The following is a 27450-nucleotide window of genomic DNA, read 5'->3' as shown; positions in this document are numbered from 1 at the left end:
ACGCTAAGCCACGCCTACAGACCAAAGCCTGGACCCTCACATGGGAAACCAATTCCTGCCAAAGCTCCTCGACAGCCCTACCTGCAGAGTCCCTGGAGCCCTGCCGGATGCCCAAAGCCTCACAACGGATCCATACTTCTTTTTTTTTTTTTTTTTTTTTTTGAGATAGGGTCTTAGGCTGGAGGTGTGGCTCAAATGGTAAAATGGTAGAGCACCTGCCTCGCGAGTACGGTACCGAGTTCAAACCCCAGTACCGCCAAGAAAAAAATTAATAAGTAAGGGACAGGGTCTCGTTATGTAGCCCAGGCTGCCCTGGACTCGCGTTCCTTCTGCCAAAGCCTCCCGAGAGATGGGATTATAGATGCGCATTACCACTCCCGGCTTGTCTTTTTCTAGTGCTTCCACGTCCGAAGTTGTTATCCTCTGGGCCCTCGACGGCGGTACTGGCGCAGATCCTTGTCTACAGGATCCTGGGGTTCCGCCTCCCGCCCGGAGTCCGGATCTTTTATGGCCCTGCCCAGCACCCGGCACCTCACGCCTCCTCTGCTTATTCAACCACCCCGCCCCTAGACCCTTATGACCCACCCCCAAGTGATCTGCACATCCTTAGGCTCCAGGGCCACGTCTCAGCTTCCAGTGCCTGCTGTGGCCGGGTCCCTGGCCCTTAGCCACACCCCTGGCAGTCACGTCTCCGCCCATTGGCCACACCCCTGGCAGGCCCGCCCCTTAGGCCCCGCCCCCAGCGGCCGGGGTAGGGTGGCGGCTGGCCCAGCTGGGGCCCCGCCGCCCTCTGCCCCGGGTGCTCGGTCGGAGCCGGCCGGGGCGAGTGCGGCGGCTGGGGGCTCGCAGGCGAAGATGGCGTCAGGCAGGCGCACCCCGCGCACCGGGCTGCTGGAACTGCGCTCTGGGGTGGCTTCGGGGGCCGGGGGTGAGCGGTGGCAGCGGGTGCTGCTCAGTCTAGCGGAGGACGCGTTGACCGTGAGCCCCGCCGACGGCGAGCCCGGCCCCGAGCCCGGCGCTCAGCGGGAGCTGGAGCCCGCGCAACTCAACGGCGCCGCGGAGCCCAGCGCGGCGCCCCCGCAGCTGCCCGAGGCTCTGCTGCTCCAGCGGCGCCGCGTGACGGTGCGCAAGGCCGACGCCGGCGGGCTGGGCATCAGCATCAAAGGTGGGCGCGGGCCACCCAGGCCACAGGGTCGAGGTGTCCATGGGGTCGCTGAGGGCGGAGGGGTCGCAGGGGCTGGCAGCTCGCGGAGGACACGGAGTCGAAGGCCTTCTGTTTGGGGAGAGGGGGTCCGAGGGGACGGAGGGGAGGGAACGGAGGGCGCTCAGGCCAAGGTTGGAGGGGCTTTCAGGAGTTGAGGTCTCGGGGCGGTGGCGGGGGAGGGAGCACGGAACGCACGGATGTGGAGAGGGTGAGGGCGCACCAAGGACATGGGTGGGCAGTTCTGACTAGAGGTATTCGAGTCTGGAAGAGGCCCCAAAAAGCAGACGGGGGTGGGGTGGGGTGGAGGAGAGCATTGAGCCTGGGATACTGATAGGGCAAGGAGGGGAAGCCCCTGAGACACAACCGACGTGCGGGGGTCGGGGCAAGGCTTGGAGTCTGGAAGGCACAGGACAGGTCCCAGACAGTGAGCTAGACATTTGAGGTCCCACGAAAGCTGTATTAGTCTGTACTAGGCTTGGAGTCCTGACAGCTGGGCTCTTGATCTGTCTGTCCATTTGCACCGTGCAGGATGGAAATGGTGGTCCCAGAATTGCCATTCTTCTCTTTGACCTCTCAGCCTCCAGGACTGACAGCTTTCCTTAGGGTGCACCCAGATTGTGGTTGTGTCTGGATCACTGTGTGAACTTGGACAAGTCACTCCCCATCTCTGAATCTCAATTTTGTTAATGGTAATGCAGATGATAGAGTTATGATGTTTCTATGAGAGTGGGGCTCACCCTGCCAGCACATGTACTAGGTGTTTGGCTTGGGGGTACGGCTCATGTACTAGAGTGCCTGCCCTAGCAAGCATGAAGCCCTGAATTCAAACCTTAATACCACCACATATTTGGATGCTTTGCTGTTAGATGAGAGGAAAATGGAGGCCAGGAGAGACTTCCAAAGCAACTAACCATGGTGCTTAAAATCCCTGCACACTCCCGGTTGCTGGGTTCACCATTCCTGCTCATCTGTTGTCAGTCCTCAGCAGAGTGCTTTAGGAAAGGGTGTTAGCCTTTTTATCACCTTGCATGTACTGGTCTCTCCCAGGCCTCCCTGGAGCTGGCTCTGTTCACTAGTATTTCCAGACTCTTTGGCCTGGGTAAGAAGGCGGTGATGGTGGTGATGCCATCATTGTGTGCCACAGGTGCTGTGCCAAGTGCACTTGACTCACGATCCACCTCAACAAGTGGTGAAAGGTAGAGTATAATCCCTTATTGCAGGTGAAGGAACTGAGACTCAGGAGGTAAAGGGATTTTCCCAGTATCACATAGTGAGTGGCAGAGCTGGGATTTGAACCTTTAATTATCATACCACTGTTGCCCTGGGGAGTTGGTTCTTTCCAGTGGAAGGGCAACGTGCCCCCCCCCCCACAAAGGTCTAAAAGGGGAAATGGGGAAATCAGGGAACGGGCACTAGTCTTACCCCAAAACTGTACCCCCAAACTCTAGCATGGAATAGGGCAACAGACTAATCCAAAAATTGTACACTTAAGAGTGTCAGAGCAGGAAGGAACTCTGAGTTCATCTAGAGTTCCATTTGCCTATGGACAAGCTGACTCCCAGAAGAACAGGGTCTTCCCAAGGTCACATAGTTACTCTCTAGCTTCATACTTGTAGGTGGATGTGAGGATATTCTTAGGAGAATTCAGGGGAAGTAGCAGCTCCATCCAATTCCTTGTGGATAGAGACTGGGCTCCTGTTGCCATGGTAACCTCCCGTTAGGGTCCAGCTGAGTCCAAGGCAGTCATGAATGATCATAGCTTCAAACTGAACTGAAGTTCCTAGTTTTAGGTGGAGGAGAGAAAATATGAAGAGAAACTCCCTCCTCTCCTATGCCTCAAGCCCTGTGCAGTGTCCTGAGCACACTGTTGGGCCTGTGTGGGTCAGGAAAGGTGTTCCAGTCCCAGCTCTGCCACCAACTTGTTGTGTAACCTTGGAATAATGACCTGCCACTTGGAGTTGCTAGTTCTTCATCTTGAGTACTGGGAGCGTGGACCAAGAGTGGGATATGTGAGGGCCTGACTTGCAGTCTACTGTAGGGTAGGGGGCTGACTGAGTAGCTCAGGTGGTGGAGTGCCTGTCTAACAAGCTTGAGGCCCTGAGTTCAAACCCCAGTACTGAAAAACAAAACAAAACAAAAACAAACAAACAAAAATACTGTAGGGTTAGGAATGTTGATCCTGGGTGGCAGAGTGGCTCAAGTGGTAGAGTACCTGCCCCTCTGTTCAGTTTGAACAGTGTTCAAATCACACTACTGTCAAAAAAAGCCCAGAATGTTGGTTCTGAGTAGGGAGATTTAGGTTCAAATGTTGGCTTTTCTACTTACTAACTGAGTGACCTTGGGGAGGAGTTGTCTCCACACCTTGGTTTCCCTAATAGGGAGCTGTGCATGCCTGTGTGATGGGGTGTTGTGAAGAGGCAGTGAGACAACATTGAAGGCATCCAGCACGGTGCTTGGCACTTGTACGTGGAACTAATGTGAACTATTATTATAACTTCTTATTTTAAAAAGGCAGTTAAGAGTTTAGCAATAAAGCAATTCAGGAAAATGTATTTTTTTTTTTTTCTATCAGCGGTATAATTCAGACAGGCTTTTGAAATCCCTAGAATTTAAGGTCTTGGTTTCCAGCCTGGGTCTTGGGTTGTAAAACTTTATTATTGCTGAAGTGGTCCTTAGGGTCATAGCAATCACTGAGATCTGTCTTAATTCCAGATTGGGGGAAGTATCAGTGGGTTCCCATATTGTGGGAAAATTGCTTAAAATCCAAAATGTTTAAGGCAAATCTTCTTTTTTATATGGCACTGGAGTTTGAACTCAGGGCCTCACGTTTGATAGGCAGGCACTTTTAAGGGAAAAACTCTTCAAGTTTTGTAAGTTACTCAAACACTAATGAGCAGCCAAAGCATTGAACCGTGCTGCTTGTGATGGCACATGCCAGTAATCAACGAGGCAAAGAGGATGAGGCAGGAGGATCGTGAGTTTGAGGCCAACCTGGTCTACGATTTAGGCGAAAGCATTGAACCAAAAGATCGGGGACAAAACTAGAGCAGGGTGAATTTATGAAATAAGTATTATTAGGTCCCAAACTTCTTTTTTTTTTTTTTTTTGTGAACTCAATGCCTCATGCTTGCTAGGCAGGCACTGTAGCACTTGAGCCACTCTGCCAATCCTGTTTTGTGTTGGGTGTTTTCGACATAGGTATTTGCCTGGGCTGGCTTTGAATCGAGATTCTCCTGATCTCTTCCTCCCTAGTGCCTGGGATTACAGGTATGAGCCTGGCTAGACCTCAAACTTCGAAGGCCCTTTTCTGAGACTCTCTTTGCTGTCCTGGCACTCGGCTGGGCAGCGAGGGAGCCCTGAACGTTGATGTGCCTCCCAAGAGTTGAAGTGCCTGCCTCAGTTTCTTCCTTCTCCTTTGCCTGTGCAGGTGGCCGGGAGAACAAGATGCCTATTCTCATTTCCAAGATCTTCAAGGGGCTGGCAGCTGACCAGACGGAGGCCCTGTTTGTGGGGGATGCTATCCTGTCCGTGAATGGGGAGGATTTGTCCTCTGCCACCCATGACGAGGCGGTGCAGGCCCTCAAAAAGACAGGCAAGGAGGTGGCGCTGGAGGGTAAGTGCTGTGCTCAGAGCCCAGAGGGCAGGCGGGCTGGCGGGGTGTTTAACTTCTTCCCTGTCTCCTTGGGGCCTCAAGCATCCTAGCCTGGCCTTGGGGGATGGGAAGTGGGCAGGCTTCAGAACAGAAACAGAACTGGGGGACCTGCCTGGAATTAGCACGAGGTGGTAGAGGGAGACCGGCACAGAGCGAAGCAGGCCTCATTTGCATCTGCTCTCTCTCCCTAGCAGTGCGACATTGGGCAGGTCACTTCATTTCTCTGAGCCTTAGTCTCCTTGTCTGTAAGATCTATAAAATGGGGATGTAACCCCTGCCATTCTGGGTTGCTGTGAATGGGACTGAAGGTATCATGCAGGATGTGCCACACAGCGTGTGACTCAGGAAGAGAGAAGAGTGGGCACTGGGGAGGGGACGGCTAAGATTCTTTCCTGAAGGACCTGAGGAGTTGATTAACTACAGTTTCTTCTAGCACCCAAGGTCCCTCAAGCCTCAAGACCCATCTTCATTTGGAAGAAACTTGGCCTCTTCTCTTTTCCTTTCTTTTCTTCTTCTCCTTCTCCTCCTCCCTTCCCTTCCCCTCCTTTCCCTCGCCTCCTCCCCTCTCCTCCCCCCTCTCCATTCCCTTCCCTCCTCCCTTCCCTCCTTCCTCTCCCCTCCTCGCCTCCCCTCCCCTCTCCTCTCTCTCTCTTCCTTTTCTTTCTTTCCTCAGGGATTTATACTTGCTGGAAAGGTCCTCTACCAGTTGAGCCATGTCCTCAGTCCTTCTTTCTTTTATTTTTCAGCTAGGATCTTTCATTTTTTTTCTCTTTAGCTGGTGTCAAACCTTGATCCTCCTACCTACAGCCTCTTGTGTAGCTGGGATTACAGGCATGATCTACCATACACAGTTTGTTGATTAAAATGGGGGTCTCACTAACTTTTGGGCTGGACTAGTCTGAAACTTTGAGCCTCTGGCACTCCTCTTTTCAAGTATAGCTGAGATTACAGGCATGTACCACCATGCTTTGTCCAGAGATGAGTTTTTTGGAGGAACCTTGGTGGGGTGTCTTTCTCCACTATGTTTTCACTGTGTGTGGTCTTGGATGAGAGTCTCACCTTCTCTGGGCCTCAGTTTCCCCATCAGTGTGGTTGTCCCATATTTTCATGTGGCATCTCTCTCAGGTTTCTGCTTTGCTGAGCCTTTTCCTTACATTCCACTGGTCAGCTCTGAAAGCCCATGGGGGCCAAGGAATGTGTCTTTGATTCATTGCCCAGAGTAGGCCCGGGGAGGTGGTGGGGCTGATGGAGAATGTCAGGGCCAGAGTCCCAGCTGCAAGGCCTGCAAGGCACCATGGAGGCCAACAGGCTGTGGGTGCTGGGTGACTGGGGGCCCAGACCTCCATTCCCACTCAGTTTTTTTTTTTCTTTCATTTTAGGTAGATCTGTAAATGCTACAAATACATTTTCTTTTTCAAACTTAAAAAGAACTGACTCCAGAGTATTAGCCCTTAAAAGCTTAGAGTTTATCATTCACGTACAAATACAGTGGTTCTGGGGACCAAATCGAGAGCCTCCTCCTGCTAGGCAAACACTCTGCCACTGGGCTATGCCTCTGGCCCCTATTAATCATATTTTAACTGCAAAGTCAAATAATAGGATTGTACATAAAAGATATGTATATGAGACTTTTCCTCTCAGGTGACTTATTACTTTGATATTTATAGGTAGCAATGTGGTTTAAAACAATTGACATTCAGTAAAATGTCACATTGTAGTTGACTTGAAAGCTCTTTTAGTTTCTGCTGTTTTGAGATTTAGTCTGTAGATGGTAAAATTTATGCTGTAGCCATGTTTCTAACCCATGCTTCTAATCCACATGGAAGAGGGCCCCTCACCTTCCTCATCTTTAGGTTGAGAACAATTTATCTGAGTTCTTAGTGTGTATATCAATCTGATAAGGAATTGGCTCAGATTTTTTTTTTGGTTGTACTGGGGTTTGAACTCAGGCCTTGTGCTTGTGAGGCATGGGCTCTACCACTTGGGCCACATCTGCAGTCTTTTTGCTTTTACTGTTGGTTTTTATTTTTATTTTTCAGCAGTACTGGGGTTCGAACTCAGGGCCTGGCACTTCCCAGACAGGTGCTCTACCACTTGAGCCACACCCCAGTCATCTTTTTGCTTTTAGTTTATTTTTCAGATAGGGTCTCAGGCTTTTGCCTGGGCTACCATTGGACCATGGTTCTCTTACGTCTGCCTCCAAATACCTAGGATTATAGGTGCGTGCTACCAGTACCTGACCTTTCTTCTTAGCTCCAGGGCTGCTTCTGAGAGTTCCACCTTTGGGAGGATTGAGAAGCCTTGTGTTGGCTCAGCAGAGAGGAGTGGAATTGATTCAGTGTCTTCTTTTTTGGCGGCACTGGGGTTTGAATTTAGGGCCTCACACTTGGCAGGTGCTCTTACTGCTTGAGCCACTCCTCCAGCCCTTGATTTACAGTCTGTCACAGCAGTAGCTGAGAAGAGAAGAGACATGTGTACCAACCTTGCTCTTATGTTCTGAGACTTTTCTTGTGTGTGTGTGTGTGTGTGTGTGTGTGTATGGTACTGGGGCTTGAACTCAGAGCCTTCACCTTGGGTCACTCCACTAGCCCTATTTTTGTGATGGGTATTTTCGAGATAGGGTCTCGTGAACTATTTGTCTGGGCTGGCTTCAAACCACGATCCTCCCGATCTCTGCCTCCTAGTAGCTAGGATTATAGGCATGAGCCACCGGTGCCTGGCATGTTCTGAGACTTTTCAAAGGGCAAGAATAATCCTTGGTAAACCCCTTCCCAAACTTAAGTAAGAGGAAGGAGGTTGTGGCTTTCTTGTTGGTTTTTTCCCAGCTTTTTAATAGTTGAAGTCTCTTTTTGCCTTATCTTCCAGCCCAACAGCCTTATGGAAAGAGGTGACTCCCCCAAAAGCAGCACAAAGGGCTGGTGGGGGCCTTGGGTGAGGAACTTGGGTGAGGAACTGGACTCAGGAAGATGCTGGGTTGTGCCTGGTCGTTGAGGCTTTGTGGAGAAGGTCGGAGTCTGCCAGTTGCCCAAGTCTAGAGCCAGGGTTCCTGGGAGCCTCTCTAGGCCTAGGTTCCCTCTTCAGAGCCCAATCACTGGCCACATTGTTTAGGCCTTCCCCACCTCCGACCTATTCCTGAGGCCACCTCCAAGAAGTCATGAAGGCTAGCCTGTCCTTTGGCTGTGAACTTGGCAAGGCAGCTGGGCATCTTTCCTGGGACTGGAGCTTGATGGGTACAGAATCCCCTGAGAATATCCTGGAAGAACAGCTGTCATTAGTACACTCCAGGTGCCTTCCAGAGCCTTCCTTCCCTGGCCTAGGGGGCTCAACTAGACCTCAGCAACCCCAGCCTGTCTCCTGGAACTTTCCTCAGCTAGGGCAGAGGTTAGCACAAATGTTCTGCACCTCTTTTAGGCCACAAGGATGTGTTTGTGACAGAGCCTGGGCACAAGCTGGCAACCAACATGTCTCTGTTTGCTGCTTAGAGAAGCCCATTGTGTGCAGATCTCATGCCATGCCAGCCTGGGCCCTTGGAGATTAGGCCTGGGGGAAGAGGGAGGGATAGCTACAAGGAAAGTGCCCTTCTCCCTTCCCTTCTCCAATATGGCTAGACACACTGACAGTGACAACAGTGAGCCTGTCATGAAATAATAAATAATGTTTATTATTTAAGAGCAGTAAAAACTAATAAAAGTAAAGTTTAGTCATTCATAGTAAGGTAGATCAGATTTTTAAAAGATATATGCGAAGGACTGGAGGTGTGGCTCAAGTGGTAGAGCACTTGCTTTGCAAACATGAGGCCCTGAGTTCAAATCCCAGTACCAAAAAAAAATTAAAAACTATAAGCAAAAAACGTCTATATTGTGGTGCACACCTGTGAGTCACAGATACTTGGGAGACTGTGGCAGGATGACCATTTGAACCCAGGAGTTCAAAACCAGTCTGGGCAACACAGTCTCAAGGAAAAAATAAAAAAGATACAAGCATACTGTAGCATGTAAATAGATGTGCATGATAACAGGTAACATAGAATCAAAGGACTATTATCCCCATTTTACATACAAGGTTGTCAAAGTTTGTTGAGAATAAGTTATTTCCATTATTTTTATTATTATTTTTTTGGTGGGACTGGAGTTTGAACTCAGGGCTTTGTGCTTGCTAGGCAAGTGCTGTACCACTTGAGCTATGCCCCCAGTCCTTTTTGCTTTTTGGTTATTTTTCAGATAGGGGCTTGCATTTATGCCCAGGCTGGCCTTAGACTGTAATCCTCTTACCTATGCCTCTTGAGTAGCTGGGCTTATAGATGTGAGCCACCATGCTCAGCTAAGTAACTTCCTTTAAATCACATTGAAGAAGTTGGCAGATTACAACTCCAACAAAACTGAGGTCTGTGTGGTTGCCTAGGTACTGTTGCCTCAGCTCTGGCTAATACTGCTCATTATGGTTGTTAGAAAGATGAAAGAGAAATGCAGTGCATGCCAAGGCCAGTGCCCATAGTAGGCACCCCATTGCTTATTTTATTTGTGTATTTCAAGGGTGTAATAGAATGAATTCCACAGGTGAAGCAGTCAGTAAATGTTTCCTTTATCACCATCACCGTCAACATCATCATTTTCTCTAGTAAAGTGGAAGGTCTTTGTATGTGTGGTTTTGGGGATTGAACCCAGTGCATGCTAGGCAAGTGCTCTACCACCCAGCTACATCCCCAGCCCTGGAAGCTCTCTGAGGTCAGAGACTAGAGATATAGATGGTCTTTGAGCCCCCACCCCCAGCACTGAGCCCAGCATAGCGTAGGGCATGGCGGTGTCTGGGGAATAATGAGTATGGTGCATTGCTGACCTTTTCTATTTTCCCTTTAACTTTTACAATGGCAACTGTCTTCCCAAATGCTCACGAAAGGGCTCAGGCCCCCCACTGGACGTGACTGACTCCTGAACTTTTCTGTTATGAGCCCTTAACTCTGAGGCCAGCCTCCTGCCAGCTCTTCCCCAGGAGATGGATGTGACCAAGTGTTCCTCCTGCAGTTTGGCTCCATGTATTCCTAGCTTCCAAAGTGGGATGCAGCTAATTTGGGGTTACTCTGTTCAGCTGAGTGGAGTGTGCTATGCCTCTCAGGCGCCTGAAGGCCTCCTGACCCAAGAATGGGCATGAATGCCACAAAGCTCTGTTGCTCTAACCATTGTTCTAAGGAAACGTTTATTTGGCTGCACACACAAAACTTTGGACCATGTGACTCCCTACAGACAAAACTTGGCCTAATCCAGCCCTGGCCTGCTCCACAGCCCTTGATTAAAATGCCTGTGGGTCTCTGGAGGCAAACTCTGGCTGCTGGTGGTGGAGGAGGAAATAACAATAATAATAATCATGATGGTAGGGTCTCGTTTTTACTGAGCACCCACAATATGCTAGTCCTTCCAGGTATTAGTTCATTAAATCCGTAATATGAACCCTGTGTGAATGAAGGCACAGAATCAATTTCATTATACAGATGAGGACACTGAAACAGAGGAGAAGTTACTTGCCCAAGGTCACACAGTGGGCAGAGATAGAATTTGAGCTCAGGCCTCTCAGAAAATCCATGTTCTTAAAATATCCATACTACAAATGATGCCATTCCTCTGAGGCCCACTTTATCCATCTATTAGACAAGGATATGAGTTTGTCTCACTGAATTGATAAAATTAAGTGAAAGTGTCAGAGAGTTGAATTTGGTACTTGATATATAGTAAGTACTCAATAAATGCTTCTATGTTCCGTTACTAACATCTTAGAACTCAGAATTTGGACATCCTGAGTTGATAAGGGCCTTATCTCTCACATCTAGCTTGAATGGTCTGGAATCTGGTGGTATATTTTTGAAAAATAAGCTAGATTTAAAAAAAATTTAATTGTGCTCACTGAGAAGAACAACAGGGAGTGTAGTGTGATCCTGTCAGTCGGGCTGGGGGTGGGGCTCAGTGGTAGAGGCCTTGCCTAGCATGCTCAAGGCCCTGGGCTTGAGCTGTAGCACCAGAAAAAAACAAGACAGAAATAAAAGCCCACTACGAAGCGATAACCGCTGTTGATATTTTTACACTCCCAGAAATTTTCCCTGTGTGTTTTTATCATTTAATAAGTCAAGGACATATAATTCTTTCTTGTTATTTATTTATTTATTTAACACTGGGGATTGAACCCGGGGACTTGTCCATGCTAGACAAGCACTCTACCACTTTCTTGTTTTGTTTTGTTTTGTTTTGTTTGTGTGTGTGTGGTACTAAGGTTTGAAGTCAGAACCTACACCTTGAGCCACTCCACCAGCTCTTTTTTGTGAAGAGTTTTTTCCAGACAGGGTCTCATAAACTATCTGCCCAGGCTGGCTTCGAACTTCCATCCTCCTGATCTGTGCCTCCTGAGTAGCTAGAATTGCAGGTGTGAGCCACAGTGCTTGGCTCTTATTGTTTTTTTTAGTTGTTTCATAATATTCTGTTATTGGGATCCATTCATTCATTTGGCAGCTATTTACTGAGCCCTGCTCTGGCCAGACTTGATGTAGGTATCAGGGACCAGTCTTCCCAGGTAGGGAACTCATGTCTTGCTTTCTGTTGGCTCTGCTCATGGCCATTCAAGCTTCCTAGTCTCTTGCATCATAGAGAACAGCGGTTTGACTTTCTGGGTGCCTGTGAGTACGGATCTGAAGCCTGGTTCCAGGAAGAGGTGTTACTAGGTCAGAGGTTTCACCTGCTTTTGGAATCTTGATAAGTGGATCCCCCACCCTCTGTAATCCTTATAGGCATGGGAAAGTGAGATTTTATCCCCTAAATGTGGCAGCCTTGGCTCTGCTAGTCAGCCCTGCTACTGGGCCTGCCAGGGTCCAAGAACTATATTTAGTTCAGCCTTGTCGGGCTAGCAAGCCCTAAAAGGTCATCTCTTCCAGGCGTGTTGGTATCCCACATCCTTTCCACTCCATCCAGGTTGGACAAGTGGACAGCCTGAATTTGAATCCTCACAATGCCTTGCTTTGAGAGCTAGCATATCAGTACCCATAACATAGGCAAAGAAACCGAGTTTCAGAGAGACCTTGGGAATTGCCAAGACCAGAGAGTAAGTGATAGGGCCTGGATTCAGATCCTTGTCTGTCACCACAGCTCATGTCCATCCCCTTATACTGTCACACTAAGAACAGCAGCAGAAGTGTAACCACATGGTTCTCTTTTGAAGACCTAGTCTTCAGTACGGCAGTCAGGAAAAAGTACTTCAATACCCTGTGAGGCAGATATTTTTAGTCCCTCTTTAAAAATGCAGAAATAGCCAGGCATGGTGGTTTTTGTCGATAATACCAGCACTTGGGATGCTGAGGTAGGAGGATTGTAAATTCAAGGCCAGCTTGGGCTACATAGTGAGAACCTGTCTTAAAACACATACATACACACACAAGCCAGGTGTGAAAGTGTACATCTGTTATCTCAGCACCAGGAAAGCTGAGGCTGGAGAATTGTAACTTGGAGGATAGCTCAGGCTATGTAGTGAGTTCAGCAGAAATAGAGACTCATGGAGGTTAGTCATTGTCCAGGATCATAGAGTAAGGACATTAAACTAAACCTGTCTCACTGTACATTCAAGGCTCAGAAGCCTTCCAATATCCATTAATTTAACAAATGTTCCTCTTTCTCTCTTTTCCTTCCTTCTTCCCTCCTTTTCTTTCTTCTTGTGTTGCTGGGGACTGATGTGCTTTCAGGTAAGTGCTCTACCACTGTGCTATATCCCCAGCCCCATCATTGAACAAATTCCCTTCTGTTCCCTTCCCTTCCTCCCACCCCCCCCCCCTTTTTTTTTTGTTTTGACACAGGGTCCCATTACATAGCCCAGACTAGCCTGAAGCATGCAATCCTCTGGCCTCAACCTCCCAAGTACTGGATTTATAGGCATGTACCACCACACCAGGCTTGAACAAATTTCTTATTCACTGATTACCTAGTCTAGAAGTTGGGTGTTCCCTGGCAAACAGGGGAACTGGTCTCTATGCTCATAGAATTGACATTTTGTTTAGAAGAGAGAGGCCCTAGACTAGTAAACATACGGATGGAGCCTATAATTTCAAGCAGGTGTGTGTAAATACCAACCGAGCAGCTTGAGCTTAGTGGATAGGCTTCTCTGCAGCCAAGACTTGAGGCTAGGATATTCAGTCACAAACATTTATTGAGCCTTGGGATAAGTTCTGGGGATACTGTGTTGAGCCCAAATAGATAAGTCACCTGCTCTCATGCATATGACACACCCTCATACCTCCTACAGTTATACTGGATTAGGTGAATGGTTCTGTCTTGTATTTGTTTCTTGGGTTTCTAGTGGACTTTCTTCCTGGCTCCTGGGACCGGGGCTGGGTTCTGGCTTCCCTCCTTGGCAGAGCTGGAGGTCCCTGGGAATTGGAGCCTCTGGTGTATCTGCCCAGCGTCCCTAAGGAGAAAGAGCCCATGTGTCCATTTGAGCTTTACTGGGCTCCTGGGCTTGGCTGGGGAGAGTGGTGTGGACTCCAGCTGGGCCTGTCCTTGTAGACTCAAGAGTCCTGGCCATGGGCCATGGTGGTGCTCTCAACTCTGGAGGCCACAGCCTGTGGACGGCCCCACCCTGCCTGGTCGGGTGACTCAGGCAGAGATCAGAGTGGGAAAGAGGCTTTGGAGCTGGGCTATTTATGGCTCTACTCTGGGGCTACTAGGCTCCCACCCCCACTCTGGGAGAGGCCACTTGGTTTGTGAAATCCAACCTTGTTTCTGGCACCAGCTTGTGTGTCCATTTATAGCTCCTGTGGGAATGGTGAAGGAGGATCTAGTTCTGGAACAGCCATGCGAGCAGGGGTGCCAGCACTTTCTCTGGCTTCAAACCTGACAAATGTTCATTTGCTGAGCACGTAGCATATGAGACCCCTGCTGAATTCTGGGGACACAGAGATTAGTCACATGAGGTCCCTGTCCTTACAGTGTTCCTGCCTGTCAGGAGACACTGTCCCCACATAGAGGTGGGACAGATCCAGTCTAGACATCTGGGAGGGCTTCCTGGAGGGGGTGACATCTGAGCTGGGCCTGAACTAGCTGTGGCATCTTCTTGCTCAGTGAGCTTGTCCTGCCCTGGCATTCATTTCTCCATTCACAGAGCACTGACTTGGGGTTCGAATTGAGTCGAGTTTCCATCCTCTAGGAGCACTCTGTGTGGTGGGGAAGACAGCCCCAACACATAGAATCACAGCACAGTCCTAGGAAGTGTGGGCAAGTGAGGCTGATAGATAAGAAACATTTGGTTTTGAGTCCCTAATGTGTGCTACATGTTTTCACATTATTTCATTTAGTTCTGGCATCTCTTGGGGGTAGACATTGTTATTCCCCACCCAGCTTTTTTTTTGAGACAAAGTCTGTGTAACTCAGGCTGGCCTGGAACTCAAGATCCTCCTGTGTGGTAGGCACGCACCACAAATGCAAATAACAGAAACCCAATTCAGAGGTTTTTTCCTCTTTTTAAATTTTTAATTGATACATGATAATGATGCATATTTATGGGATACACTGTGATAGTTCAATACAGTGTGTAATGATTAAGTCAAGGTAATTGGCATATTCATCACCTCAAACATTTATCATTTCTTTTGTTGGGAGCATTCAAAATCCTCTTTTCTAGCTGTTTTGAAATATACCATAAATGATTGTTTTTAACACCTTCTTATGCTATAGAACACTTGAACTTATTCCCATCTGTAATTGAGTACCTGTTAACCAGCCTTCTCTATCCCCTCAGAGAAGTTTAAACTTTGAACAAAGTATGTTATTATCTAGAACATCTTGAGGCAGCATGGCTTCAGGGTTCGTTAGCTTAGGGGCTCATGATATCATTGAAGACCAAGCGAGTCTGTCCATCTGTCTGCTCTACCATCCTCATTCTGTGGATCCCAACCCTTGGGTGAAAACATGGCTGCCATTGCTGTAGAACCAAGTTCCTTGCAGCACTTGGAGAGGCCAGAGGAGAGAAGAGATAGGCAGTATGCTTTTCCTCACATCTCATGGGCAAGAATTACCTTTTTTTGTGTGTGGTACTGGGCCTTGAACTCAGGGCCTTCACCTTGAGCCACTCCACCAGCCCTATTTTTGTGAAGGGTTTTTCGAGATAGGGTCTCACGAACTGTTTGCCCAAGCTGGGTTTGAACCACGATCCTTCTGATCTCTGCCTTCTGAGTAGCTAGGATTACAGGCGTGAGCCACTGGTGCCTGGCAGGCAAGAATTGTCTTATCTGCCCATTCTCACCATTCATAAGCAAGAGAAATGGAATGATTGTAAGTAGCTCTGACAATCAAATTCTCCCCTTAGGTTGGGGAGAAGCTGACCTTTTAGGGCTCAGGGTTCTATTAGCAAGAAAAATGGGTGGAGAAAGTTTTTGGCTCTCAGGCTGTGATATACCTCTCCTCCATGCCCTTTGAAATAGAATCCAATAGTCCTGGGGTAAGTCATTGCTAAATAGTGGTGAGTCATTTTTAGTCCTTGTATCCAAACCTCAGATTTAGGCTTTGTTCTCTTTAAAAAAAAAAAAAAGTGCCTTTGCTTTCAATATGACTTCTTTTCCAACCCCAGTAGGATTTGCAGCTGCCTCTCTCATTCACCCTGATTGCCTTGCATCTTGTCTCAGCCACAGGGATGTCTCCTGCGACAGAAATAACTTCTTACCTGCTTTTTCCACAGAACTGAGCCAAGAACTGCTTCCTGGGGGCATGTTGCCTGGGCCTTGATTGTAAATGTCAGATAGCAAGCAAGCCAGCTTGTCCCTGGGAGCAGATGTGGTTGAAAGCAGAGGTAGGAGGCTGTCCAAGGTCGGCAGGTATCAGGCACCCCCTGGAGAGCAACAAAAGGTATAGTGTAGCTGGGGGAAGAGAGACCAGTGCTTGGACAAGTCTTTTAACCATCTTGATCTACACACTATCTTCCCAGCAGCTCAGTTTAGAGAAGAGGGAATGCTGCTGCCCGTTAGAATCAGGAGCTGCCCAGATGCCAGGGCAAGTGCGGCAGACCCTGTTGGAACCAGTTCTCCTTCCTTGCTAGTAGAAGTCTAATTTTATTGGGTGGAAATAGGCATAGGCCCAGAGGCTGAGGTGTGATTGGTCTAAATCATGACTATTCTGTCTTTGATGATTGGGCTTGCAGAATACACAGTCCAGTACTGGCCAATGAGATGCAGGGAAACATCTACTGGAAATATTTACCTCTGATAAAACAGAAGTGTGAAGAGACAGCCTTTTTTCTGCCTGGATCCTCTCTTCCTGCTTCTGTTTTTGTCACATAAGGAATAACTGGCTTGAGCTATGGCAGCATCCTATGGTCATGAGGGTAAGGCCAAGAGAAAGGCCCAGAATCCAGTATCGTTTAGCCCCTGAACCAATCCTGAACTGCCTTCCTTAAGATTTCTTAAGTGAAATTATAAATACATTTTTATTTAAGACCCTGTTAAACCCGTCTAACTGACTTAGCAAGGGTGACCAAAATGTTTTATTACCAGTCAGCCCTAATTGATTTGTATTGGCTGCAGAGAACACTATGATTGATCAGTGATGTCTTCCATGAGCAAGGCTTAGAAGTGGTGGCACAAGTGTCACATGCTTACCATCCTAGTACCTGTGCATAGTAGGTGCTTAAGGAAGAGACTTATCCCCAAATCTCTCCACTCTCACCAAGCTGTTCCCAGGTCACCCCTGTCATTGGTAGTCTTTTGCTTCTAGCTGCCATGGCTAGTGAGATCTCCTTTTCTAGAAAGGCATGGGGTCCTGGCCCTTGTCATTGGGTTCCCAGTCAAGGCTCTTGGTTGCAACTATTGGAACCTCAGTTGAGTTTTCAGCCTGACTTTGTTTGGGATGAGTATCAGAAACTGGAACGTTAGCAGGTGCCTGGCAGACTTTCCCTCTGTCTCTTGACACATCTCCATGAACTTGCTTCTTTTTTTCTTTCTCTCTCTTTCTTTTTCTTCCTCACTTCTCTCTTTTCTTCTCTCTTTTCTTCCTTTCTCCCTTTCTCTCTGTCTGTCTCTCTTTTTGGTTTTTGTTTCAAGACAGAGTCTCACTACGTAGCTCAGACTGGCTTTGTGCCTCACCCTCCTTAAATGCTGGGATTACAGATGTGCCACACTACACCAGGCTTCTGCTGATCTCTCTCTCTCTCTTCCTCTTTCTCTCTTTCTCTTGTGGGGCTGGGGATTGAACCTAGGACCTTGCCGTCGTTAGGCAAATGCTCTACTACTGGAGCGATGCCCCACCCCACTAACCTATTTCTCCTTTCTCTGACCCCATGGCAGAAGGTGGTTGCTTTATAGCATTCAGGCTACCAGGGTTGAATCTCTTCCTGTTTTAGTCTGAGTAGCCTGTGGCTCAGGTGTTCACCCTGGTCTGGCTAGCATGGCCAGAAGGACAAGATCACATGTCAGTCAGACAAAGAAGCAGTTTGGCTTGATATCGTAGAACTGTCCTGTTCTACGTAGAATTTTCAGTTAATTGAAAGTAAATAAAAATTAAAAATTCAGGTCATTCATTACTGGCCCCATTTATTTTATCTTAATTAATTAATTGAGGCAGGATGTCCCTCTGTACCTCAGGCCACTCCTTAACTTGTGATCCTTGTGCTTCAGTCTCTAGAATGCTGGGATTATAGAAATGCCCAGCCTGTGCTAACCCCATTTAAAGTGCTCATTGGTGCTGGATGCTGATTACTTGGGAAGCAGTGGTCAGGAGGATTGTGGTTTGAAGCCAGCCCTGGTAAATAGTTCTTGAAACCCTATCTTGAAAATACCTGACACAAAAAAAAGATTGATGTAAGGGGAAAAAATGTTTCAGTTTTTCCCCACTTGTTGAGTTCAAATAGATTGTTAAAAAGCTTATTAAAAAAAAAAAAGATTGATAGAGTGTCTCAAGTGGTAAAGTGCCTGCCTAGCAAGCATGAGGCCCTGAGTTCAAAACCCTAGTACTGTAACAACAACAACAAAATAAAGTGCTTATTTGTCACAGGTGGCTAGTGGCTGTTGTACTGAACAGTATGTGTGTGGCACATTTCTGTCCTCATAGAGGCTTCTGCTGGACAATACTATTCTAGAAGGCGTCTGCTATATTCAGTGGTAATTGATGGTTAGGGTACAAACTATACAGCTGCGGCAAAGACACATAAACTACTGTGGCTTTAATATAACAAGTTTTTTTTCCTTCTTCTTTTTTTTTTTTTTTAGCTGTTTGAGGCAGGGTCTTGCTATGTAGCCCAGGATAGCCTCTAATTCACCATCTTCCTGCCTCTACCTCCTGAATGCTGGGATTACAGACATGTGCCACCATGTCAGGCTTTTTTTTCTCTCTTTTTTCTTTTGTGGCACTGAGGATTGAATTCAGGGCCTCACAATGCTAGGCAAGTGTTCTGCCACTGAGCTACTCCCCTGCACCATTTTAATTTTTTTTGAGTTAGGGTCTTGCTAAGTTGCCCAGCTGGCCTTGAATTTGTAATCCTCCTGCTTTAGACTTCTGAGTATCTGGGATTACAGGTGTGCACCATCACATCCAGGTAGTTTTTTGCTTTCTTAGGTAACACATACTCTCTATTTTTCTATTGGCCAGACTTGGTCACGTGGGCACTGGTAGCTGCAGGAGAACCTGGAAAATGAAGTCTACATGAGAGACTATCACTATGTTAGACAGTGAGCTGCTTCTACCATAGGACTGTCTCATTCACCTCCTCCTTTTTGCAGATGAGAAGAATGAAGACATAGCGACAAGCAGTAGGACAGTGGCAGAGTAGTCCCACATCCTGATTTCTGTGTTGGTGCTCTTTCCCTCAGCTGTTGTCTGTTTTCTTTAAACAGTCATCCTAAAGGTCCAGATCCTTCCAGTTACTTTGATAGAACTTAGCATTTGGCCACACCTTGCTGCACAGGAACCTGGGAAATGTAGTCTTTTTTCAGGTGGCTCTGTGTCCATAAACCAGGGGGAAGGTGAGCAAATGGATATTGGCAGATATCCAGTATTTTCTACCCATTGTCCTGCCAGTAAGTTTAGCTTAGAATAAGATAGTGATATCAGACATAAGTTAAAATCTTAATTGAATCACAATTGTGATGTGTACTGTATGGAAGCCTATGTCACAGTAGTAACTGCTGACCTCTCTCCTGACCAGTCAAGTACATGAAGGAAGTCTCACCGTATTTCAAGAACTCTGCTGGTGGAACCTCAGTCAGCTGGGACTCACCCCCTGCTTCACCCCTCCAGCGGCAGCCTTCCTCCCCTGGTCCCCAAGCCCGGAACCTGAGCGAGGCCAAACATGTGGCCTTGAAGATGGCATATGTTTCAAGGAGGTGTGCTCCCACTGATCCGGAACCCAGGTGAGGCTGGTGTGGGAGGCCTCCCCATCAGACAACCAGATGACGTGCTATCCTAATATTGAATAAGTTGTGAAATAGCTTCCATTATATTTTGTCTGCTAGACTATTTTCCTTTGGGTTGAGGTCCTGATGGTAGACCATTTGGAACCCCAGTAATATTCAGGTTTCATAAATAATTACATGTGTGTACATACATGTGTATGTATAAATGTTGACATCAGCACAGAGAGACACAGATGTTCAAATCCACCCCATTCACATGCAAATGCTTATACAAGCACTTGTGTTTAAATGTCATCCACATGTGCACACACAGAGAAACATACGCACATTCTTTGGGTGATGTCTGGGATCAGGCTGGGAACCTTGAGGTCCTATGAGTCTCAGGAAGGAGTATTACCTCATCTTTGCTCAACACAAATGACCCCTTCAGTGGAGCACGTGTACGCAACCTGGCATCGCCTGTTCTTACCTCACAGGTAGGCAGAGGATGTGGTATCAAGTGGTACAAGGTTTGGATGATGGACATTAGCCAGCCCTCCCAGCCAATGTGGAGCATTAGGGTGGCATTGAGCCTAGGCTGTAATTAGCTTCTTATACATATGCCACACACACACCACCCAAACACTGCATACTGCACTTGACCAACATAGACTCCATTCAGCCCCACCATTACTCAGCCATGCTGCAGCTTCTAAAGCAGAAAGGGCCATCTAGAGTGAGGTGAGTGCCACCTTTCCTGGAGGTATAGATTCCTTTCTCTGACTTCATCCATAAAATAAGGGTAAAAAATAGGACTTTGCTCATAGGGCCACTGTAAGAGTTCAATGAAATTGTGCTGGGAAGCACTTGACATGGTACTGGATAGACAGTAAGCACTTAGCACTTGTTAGCTGATACTGATTGTATTACATCTGCTCGGGTGTGAAGGATGGTAACCTTCTGTGGTCCTGATACAAATGTTAGCAGACTTGTGGAATCTAATAACCTTATTTAACAATGTAGAGTCTAAAGGTCAGGAACAGGAAGTAGTTCAAGGAGAACCAGGACTGGAATCCAGGGCTACTCCCTAGACCAAGTTCTCCATCAGATGTGAATGCCCAGAGGAAGAAGTGAGAGTAACTTAACTCATGCATCCATTCAACCCCTTCCTTCCTTCCTTCCTTCCTTCCTCCCTCCCTCCCTCCCTCAAAACCTCCCTCCTTCCCTTCTTCTCTTTCAAGTACTGGGGCTTGAACTCAGGGCCTACACCTTGAGATACTCCAGCAGCCCATTTTTTATGATGGGTATTTTTGAGATAGGGTCTTGTGAACTATTTGCCTAGGCTGGCTTCGAATCTCAATCCTTCTGATCTCTTAGTTGCTAGGATTACAGGCGTGAGCAACCGGTGCCCAGCTCAGCCTCTTTCTTAAGCACCTACTAGGTGCTGCATTATGCTTGTCACTTAAACAACACAGAAGTATCTTTCTTTTGGTCCCACCACCTAACAGGAAGAAGACAAAGGCAAAGAGTTTTCTCCTGGTATTTTGGCTTTCTATTGCTGCCCCAGAAGCCATCCTAAAGTTTAGTGCCTTATAAAATGACGGTTTATTATTTCTTATTATTTGGTAATGAAGGCTGGTTCAGTCTAGAAGTCCAAGATGGCTGCATTTTCTACCTGTCTGGTTCATCAGCTGGAGCATTTGAACAGCCAGAGGCTGGTTGAGCTGCAGTCTTTCCATATGACTATCCACACAGCTACGTTGTGTTTCCTTGTAGTATGCTGGTTTTAGGGTAGCTGGACTTCTCATGTAGCAGCTTGAAAATGGCCAGAATATCATTCTGCCAATTTTGTGATACTGAGGATTGAACTCAGGGCCTTGCATTTGCTAGCAGGTACTCTACCACTTGAGTCATGCACCCAGCCCTTTTTGTTTGCTTTTTGAGACAGAGTCATCTCAATAATTTTGCCTAGGCTGGCCTAAAACTTGGGATCCCCTTGCCTTCACCTCCCAAGTATCTTGAGATTATAGTTGTGTGCCACCATGCCTGGCTTTGCCACATTTTTTTGGAACCAAATCATAAGGTCAAGGAGAGGAGAAATGGACTATGTGTACAGGGAAGGATGGATTTGGTGGAACCCATCTTTGGGGACTAATTACCATATCTAGGAAAGATTGCCTTTGATTCTGGAAGGGTCATCCTACGTAGAGACTTCTATCCATTTGTCATAACTGGGTCATGTGTCTGTCCATAGCTGCAAAGGAAGGGGGGGAATTCAAGTTTTTTTTTTTTTTTTTTTTGATACAGGGGCTTGAACTCAGGGCCTGGGGCTTGAACTCAGGAATTATACCTTGAGCCACTCCACCAGCCCTTTTTTTGTATTTTTTGGAGACTGGGTCTCTTGAACTATTTGCCCAGGCTGGCTTCAAACCGTGATCCTCCTGATCTCTGCCTCCTGAGTAGCTAGGATTGTTACATGAACCACCAGCGTCCCGACTTCCTCCATATTTCCTGCCTGCATAATGGCCGGTTGTCTTTTGTCTCTTCCTTTCTCTGTACTCCATTTCCCTTGCTATATAGCCCATGCTGGTCTCAAACTCAAGATCCTCCTGTCTCAGCCTCTCAAGTGCTGGGATTATAGACGTGTACCACCTTGCCTGGGCCCAACTTTATTACATAAATCCAGTTGGTTTCTCATGCCTCCTTAGTGTTTTTCCCCTATTAATAGAAGAATTACTTTGGTTCTGTGCAACAAAGAGAATCTGGGAGCTGGCCCAGCAAGAGAATCTTCCTAGCCAGGCACTGGTGGCTCATGCCTGTAATCCTGTCTACTCAGGAGGCAGAGATCAGGGGATCGCAGTTTGAAGCCAATCCGGGCAAATAGTTCCTGAGACCCTATCTCAAAAACATCCTTCACAAAAAAATGGCTGGTGGAGTGGCTTAAGGTTAGGCCCTGAGTTCAAACCCCAATATCACCAAAAAAAAAAAAAAGAGAGAATCTTGCTTAGACCACTCATTATAAATCCTCACACTGTAATAATTTTGGCTCCTGCACACACTTGAGAGTGTGCGTATTTGTGTTTATAGGCACATGTATGTGTGTGTGTGTGTGTGTGTGTGTGTGTGTATGTGTGTCTTTTGTTCCTAGACCATGTGAAGCCCCAACAACTGTGACCCACAGAAAGTTGCTCCTGATTCTTGCCATGGACAACCCCTGTGGTTCATTCTGGTTTGGGCGGTGGTTGGGGTTTCTTTGGCCAGATTTCCTGGTTGGACAACTCCAGCCAACTGACTGCCCTCTTTTCTGTCCCATTGTGTCTGCAGGTACCTGGAGATCTGTGCAGCAGATGGCCAAGATGCCCTCTTCTTGAGGGCTAAAGATGAGGCTAGTGCAAGGTCGTGGGCAGGTGCCATCCAAGCTCAGATCAGTGCTCTGATGCCCTGGGTCAAGGATGAGCTACAGGCACTGCTGGCAGCCACAGGCACAGCTGGGAGCCAGGACATCAAGCAGATGGGCTGGTTGACTGAGCAGGTGCCTGCTGGGCCTGGGCCTACCCCTCCTGTTCTTTCCTCCCTTGGAACTGATCTGTTTTCAGTGCCCCTCATCACCCTGCTCCCCCTTGCCCTCTGACTCTCTCCTCTCCACCCCTCCTCACTGCTACTTTGCCCCCTGCAGCTGCCCAGTGGGGGCATAGCCCCTACCCTGGCCCTGCTGACTGAAAAGGAACTGCTTCTCTACAGTTGTCTCCCCCAGACCCGTGAGGCTCTGAGCCGGCCCACCCGCACTGCCCCACTCATCACCACCAGGTACCCAAGGGCAGGGGCTGGGTGCCGAACCCAGAGCTTGGAGGGAGATGCTCTAGATGGGTCTCAGAACTCCTTCCCTGTTCTGTCCTCAGTTATCCTCCAGGTGACCTGAAGCAAGTCTCTGCCCTCTCTAGGTCTCAGTTTCCTCATCTGTAAAATGGGAGCTTGGAATAGAAGGATGTGATGTTCCCACCAGTCACTATTTGTTGACACCTACACCTTGTACTGAATGGTTCAGGGGACACAGAGCTGACCCCAACAGTCACTGCCCTCAGAGATAACATAGTGGTGGGGAACACAGACCTAGGAACAACTATTATCATGCAGGGTTATAAGAGCTACTTAAATCTTCCCAGCTAGGTCGGGGAGGGATTCAAGGAGGATGTAACATTCACATGGGGCTTTGATGGATGAGTGGAAGTTGGCTGTTTAGAAAAGAGTGGAAGAGCAGAGCATTTTCTGTCAGAGATACAGAGTTTGGAGGGCTGTAGCATGTTCATGGAGCTATGAATGTGGTATAATCAGATGAGGAACCCAGGTAGGACAAGGGGAGAAGTGAGACCAGGAGATGGCAGGTCCTGCAGCTTCTCTGCTGTCTGGAGAAGCAATGCTGGCTTTCTTTTAAGACTTGTGGCAGTGTTGGAGGGGTTAAGCCAGGAGGACCCAGTGACTGGGGTTGTGTTTTAGAAGCCCTGTGGCTGCCACATGGACCTTGTGCTAGAGAGGGCAGGACAGAAGCTGGGAGGCCACTGCAGCCATGCAGAAGAGATGGTGTGGCTGGGGTTGGCAAGGTGGGTTGAGGCAGCAGATGGAGAAGAAAGGCAGCATTTGGAGTGGAAAATACAGGGTGGGAAACCTCACGAGCTTTGTGCTTGCCAGATGGGGAGGGCACAGGAAGTGTCCTGGATGAATGAGAGGGTTTGAGCTTGTGTCTGGGGGTGGGAGGAAAGGGCATTGGGATGGGGGTGAACGTATGAAGGGAGGAGGCTCCGTGAGATGCTGAGTCAATCCAAAGTGTGTGTGGGCTGACAACTGGGAGACTGGAAGTCGAAAGCAGCTCTGAAAGGGAACTGAACAAGTGGGTGGAATGAGGAAGAGCGAGGGCTGGGGCTTAGAACTTGAAGGTCTGCTGGCCAACTCCACACAGCAAGTGAGTCAAACTGCAGGGTCTGGGTCCTTTGTCCTCCAGGGCTCTTCTGCATGCTGTGGGCTCTGGCCCTTGGGTCAGGAGCCTGCTGGCTAGTGCAGATAAGTAGGTTGTGGATTGCCAGCCTAATCAAGTGACTCATTAGTTAAGGCAACAAAGGTTTATTGAGGGCTGGAGGTGTGGCTCAAGTCTCAGACATGGTTTGAGTGATTGAGAACACAGTGGTGAACAAAATAGGCAAAAATTTCTCCCCTACAGGGCATTCTACTAAAGAAGACAGCCAAAAGTCAACTGAAAAAAAGTAAATCAAAAGTGAAATTTCAGATGCCAGGCTGGAGAGTGACAGGGGCGCCATTTTAGACAGAGAGATCATTTAAGTGAAGACCTCCAGGAAGTGAGGGGCAAGTCTGACAGATAGTCAAGGCAAAGGGAAGAGTATGTTGTGGAGTTACCCAGGCAGGGGTGTACTTGCTGTGGGTAAGGACGCCACTGCAGCAGGAGCTGAAGAGCTAGGGGGAGAGCAGTGGGAGTTGCCTCCTACTGAGTTGGTCAGTGCCCACCTACAAGTCCTGTCCCTTGTTAGGTGGCAAAGGAGTCACAGATCCCTGCCCCCTTTGCCTGGCAGTACTTCTCCCAGACCAAGGCCTCATGTTCAGCTCTCTACCCTCCTCCCCCAGGCTAGTGCACTCAGGCCCCTCCAAGGGCTCAGTGCCCTACGATGCTGAGCTGTCTTTTGCCCTGCGCACTGGCACGCGCCATGGTGTGGACACTCACCTGTTCAGTGTGGAGTCGTCACAGGACCTGGCTGCCTGGACCCGACAGCTGGTGGATGGCTGTCATCGGGCTGCTGAGGGTGTGCAGGAGGTGTCTACAGGTGCGCTGGGTGGACCTGGGATGAGCCTCATGTCCCTTACAGGCATTCAAGCTTCCTTCCTTAGGGTGCTTCAGGAAGGGGTAGAAAGCAAGACTTGAACTCTCTGAGGGGCCTCTGTTATGACATGGAGGGGCCCTAGTAGCTAGTAGGACTTCTCCTTGGGGTCCTTGTGATACTGCTGGTGAGGATGGGAGAGGTGAGCCTTGGGGTAGGGCTCTAGATAAAATACAAGACACCCAGTATGATTTAAATTTCAGGTAAACAATAAACCCTTTTTATATGTCTAAATTACCCACTGTTGATATGAAATTCAAACTTACTAGGCAATGCTATGCCTTTGTGGGGGTAAGCCTCCTGTCCATGGTAGATTTTAAGTACCCTCCTTTTTTGTGGTGCTGGAGATTGTACCTTGAGCATGCTAGGCAGGCACTCTACCACTGAGCTACATCCCCAGCCTAAGCTCCCCCTCTACTTATGGTGATGCTAAAAGTGGGACTAAAAGCAAGAGTAGGTTCTCTGAGGGTCCATTGTTCTGTACCGTAGGGTGGGGGAGACTGCAGGAGGGTATGCTGGTGTCAGGACAGAAGTGAGCCTCCCATCCCTGAGGGTAGTCAAGCCCCACTTTGTGGAGCTGTCAGCGGGGTTGATGTGCCAGCTGTGCCTGTGCCCACCTGCCTCCCTACAGCCTGCACGTGGAATGGCCGCCCCTGCAGCTTCTCTGTGCACATTGACAAGGGCTTTACACTGTGGGCAGCAGAGCCGGGTGCGGCCCGAGCTGTGCTGCTCCGGCAGCCCTTCGAGAAGCTGCAAATGTCCTCCGATGATGGTGCCAGTCTTCTTTTCCTGGATTTTGGGGGTGCTGAAGGCGAGATTGTAAGTGGAGGGCTGCCTCTGTACTCTGGGGGCGGGGGGGCCTTTCTCCTGGAGGCTGGGCTGGACAGGGCCCCTGATTCTTCTCTCCATCCACCCTACAGCAGTTGGACCTGCACTCGTGTCCCAAAACCATGGTCTTCATCATCCACTCCTTCCTCTCAGCCAAAGTCACCCGTCTGGGGCTCTTGGCCTAGAAGCTGACAGATGCACTAGCCCTGAAGAGAGGGCATCCACTACCTGGCCTGACCTGGCCCTCTGCCCACTGCCTGTTCACTGCTGGGCTGAGGGAAAGGAGAGGAACAAGGGCCTCAGACCCAGCCCCTGAGGGAGGCCGGGACCCAGACCCAGGATACAGTGGACCTGTCTGTGATGGGGCAGCCTTCTGCTGCCCGTCTCCATCAGTGCCTTTTGCAGAGTGATATTTTGTGTACACAGAAGCCATTCCGAGCCTGGGACCTGCCCCTGTGGGGACCCTGACCCCAGAGCTGAGCTGCCAGGCCTCCTAGAGGCCCCTAAGCCACCCCAGAGGCCCCATCTGAACCTGGAGTCCCCTGGGTCAGAGGCAAGAGAAAGAGGAGAAGACTTGCTGCTCACTTTTCCCTTCAGCTCCACCACCGTGGGACATCTGGTTTTTCTCTTCATCCTCTCTCCTCCTTTTGGATAATAAATAGCCTTTGAGTGCATAGGTGGCCCAGCCCAGTGTCTGTGGTTTATGTCTTGTCCTTTGGGCCCTGTGGTGGACCCTCTCCCAGGAGAAGGGCAGACCTTTAACTGGGCCCCAAAGAGAGTGTATTGTTTGTGTATGTTATGTGACAAATTACCCTACAATTTAGCAGCTTAAAACAACACTATGTCTTTATGTGGGTCAGTAACTGACCGGGGTTAAGCTGTGTTGTTCTTGTCGCAGGTCTTTCACAAAGTTGCACAAATGTTGGCTGGGGCTGCAGTCCTCTGAAGGCTGGGCTGGGGCGGGAGGGTCCTCCCGCTTTCTAAACTGCTCAGGCACATGGCTGTTGGCAGGAGGGCTCAGCCCTCAATACATGGGCCAGACCATAGAACTACTCAAGTGTTCCCATAATGTGACAGCTTGCTTCCCCCCAGAGTGAGGGCCACAGGAGAGAGCAAGGAGGAATCAACAGAGCCTCTAGTGACCCACGGCACTTCTGCAGTAAAATTGAGTCAGTAAGTCCATTCTTCTCTCCAGGAGAGAGAAATTTGATGCCATCTCTTAGGGAAAGGATTCTTTTTTTTTTTGGTGGGACTGGGGTTTGAACTCAGGGCTTTATGCTTGCAAAGCAGGAGCTCTACCACTTCAGCCACACTACCAGTCCATTTTGTTCTGGTAATTTTGGAGATGGGCTTGCCTCAAACTGTGGTCCTCTTGATCTCAGCCTCCCAGGTAGTTAGGATTGCAGGTGTGAGCCACTGGTGCCCACCCGAAAAAAAAAATGTATATTTTTTGTATTAATGGGATTTGAACTCGGCCTACACTTCGAGTCACCCCACCAGTCCTTTTTTATCGAGATAGGGTCTTGCAAACTATTTGCCTGGG

General features: G+C 48.5%; 1 protein-coding gene across 1 annotated transcript; it reads left to right on the top strand.

Moving 5' to 3' along the window:
• The first annotated feature begins 743 nt into the window (after window positions 1-743).
• Snta1 (syntrophin alpha 1) lies at window positions 744-26581 on the top strand. Its single transcript, XM_020173675.2, has 8 exons — window positions 744-1165; window positions 4632-4817; window positions 19011-19215; window positions 22522-22729; window positions 22874-23004; window positions 24829-25025; window positions 25711-25898; window positions 26000-26581. Exons 1-8 carry the CDS (start codon window positions 856-858, stop codon window positions 26090-26092), a joined length of 1518 nt encoding a protein of 505 aa, XP_020029264.2. The 5' UTR covers window positions 744-855; the 3' UTR covers window positions 26093-26581.
• The last annotated feature ends 869 nt before the right edge of the window (window positions 26582-27450 follow it).

The sequence above is a fragment of the Castor canadensis genome, chromosome 5 (genome assembly GCF_047511655.1).
Source record: "Castor canadensis chromosome 5, mCasCan1.hap1v2, whole genome shotgun sequence".
Taxonomy (NCBI): Eukaryota; Metazoa; Chordata; class Mammalia; order Rodentia; family Castoridae; genus Castor; species Castor canadensis.
Note: the sequence above shows the minus strand (reverse complement) of the source record. Positions and strands in the feature narration are given on the sequence as shown.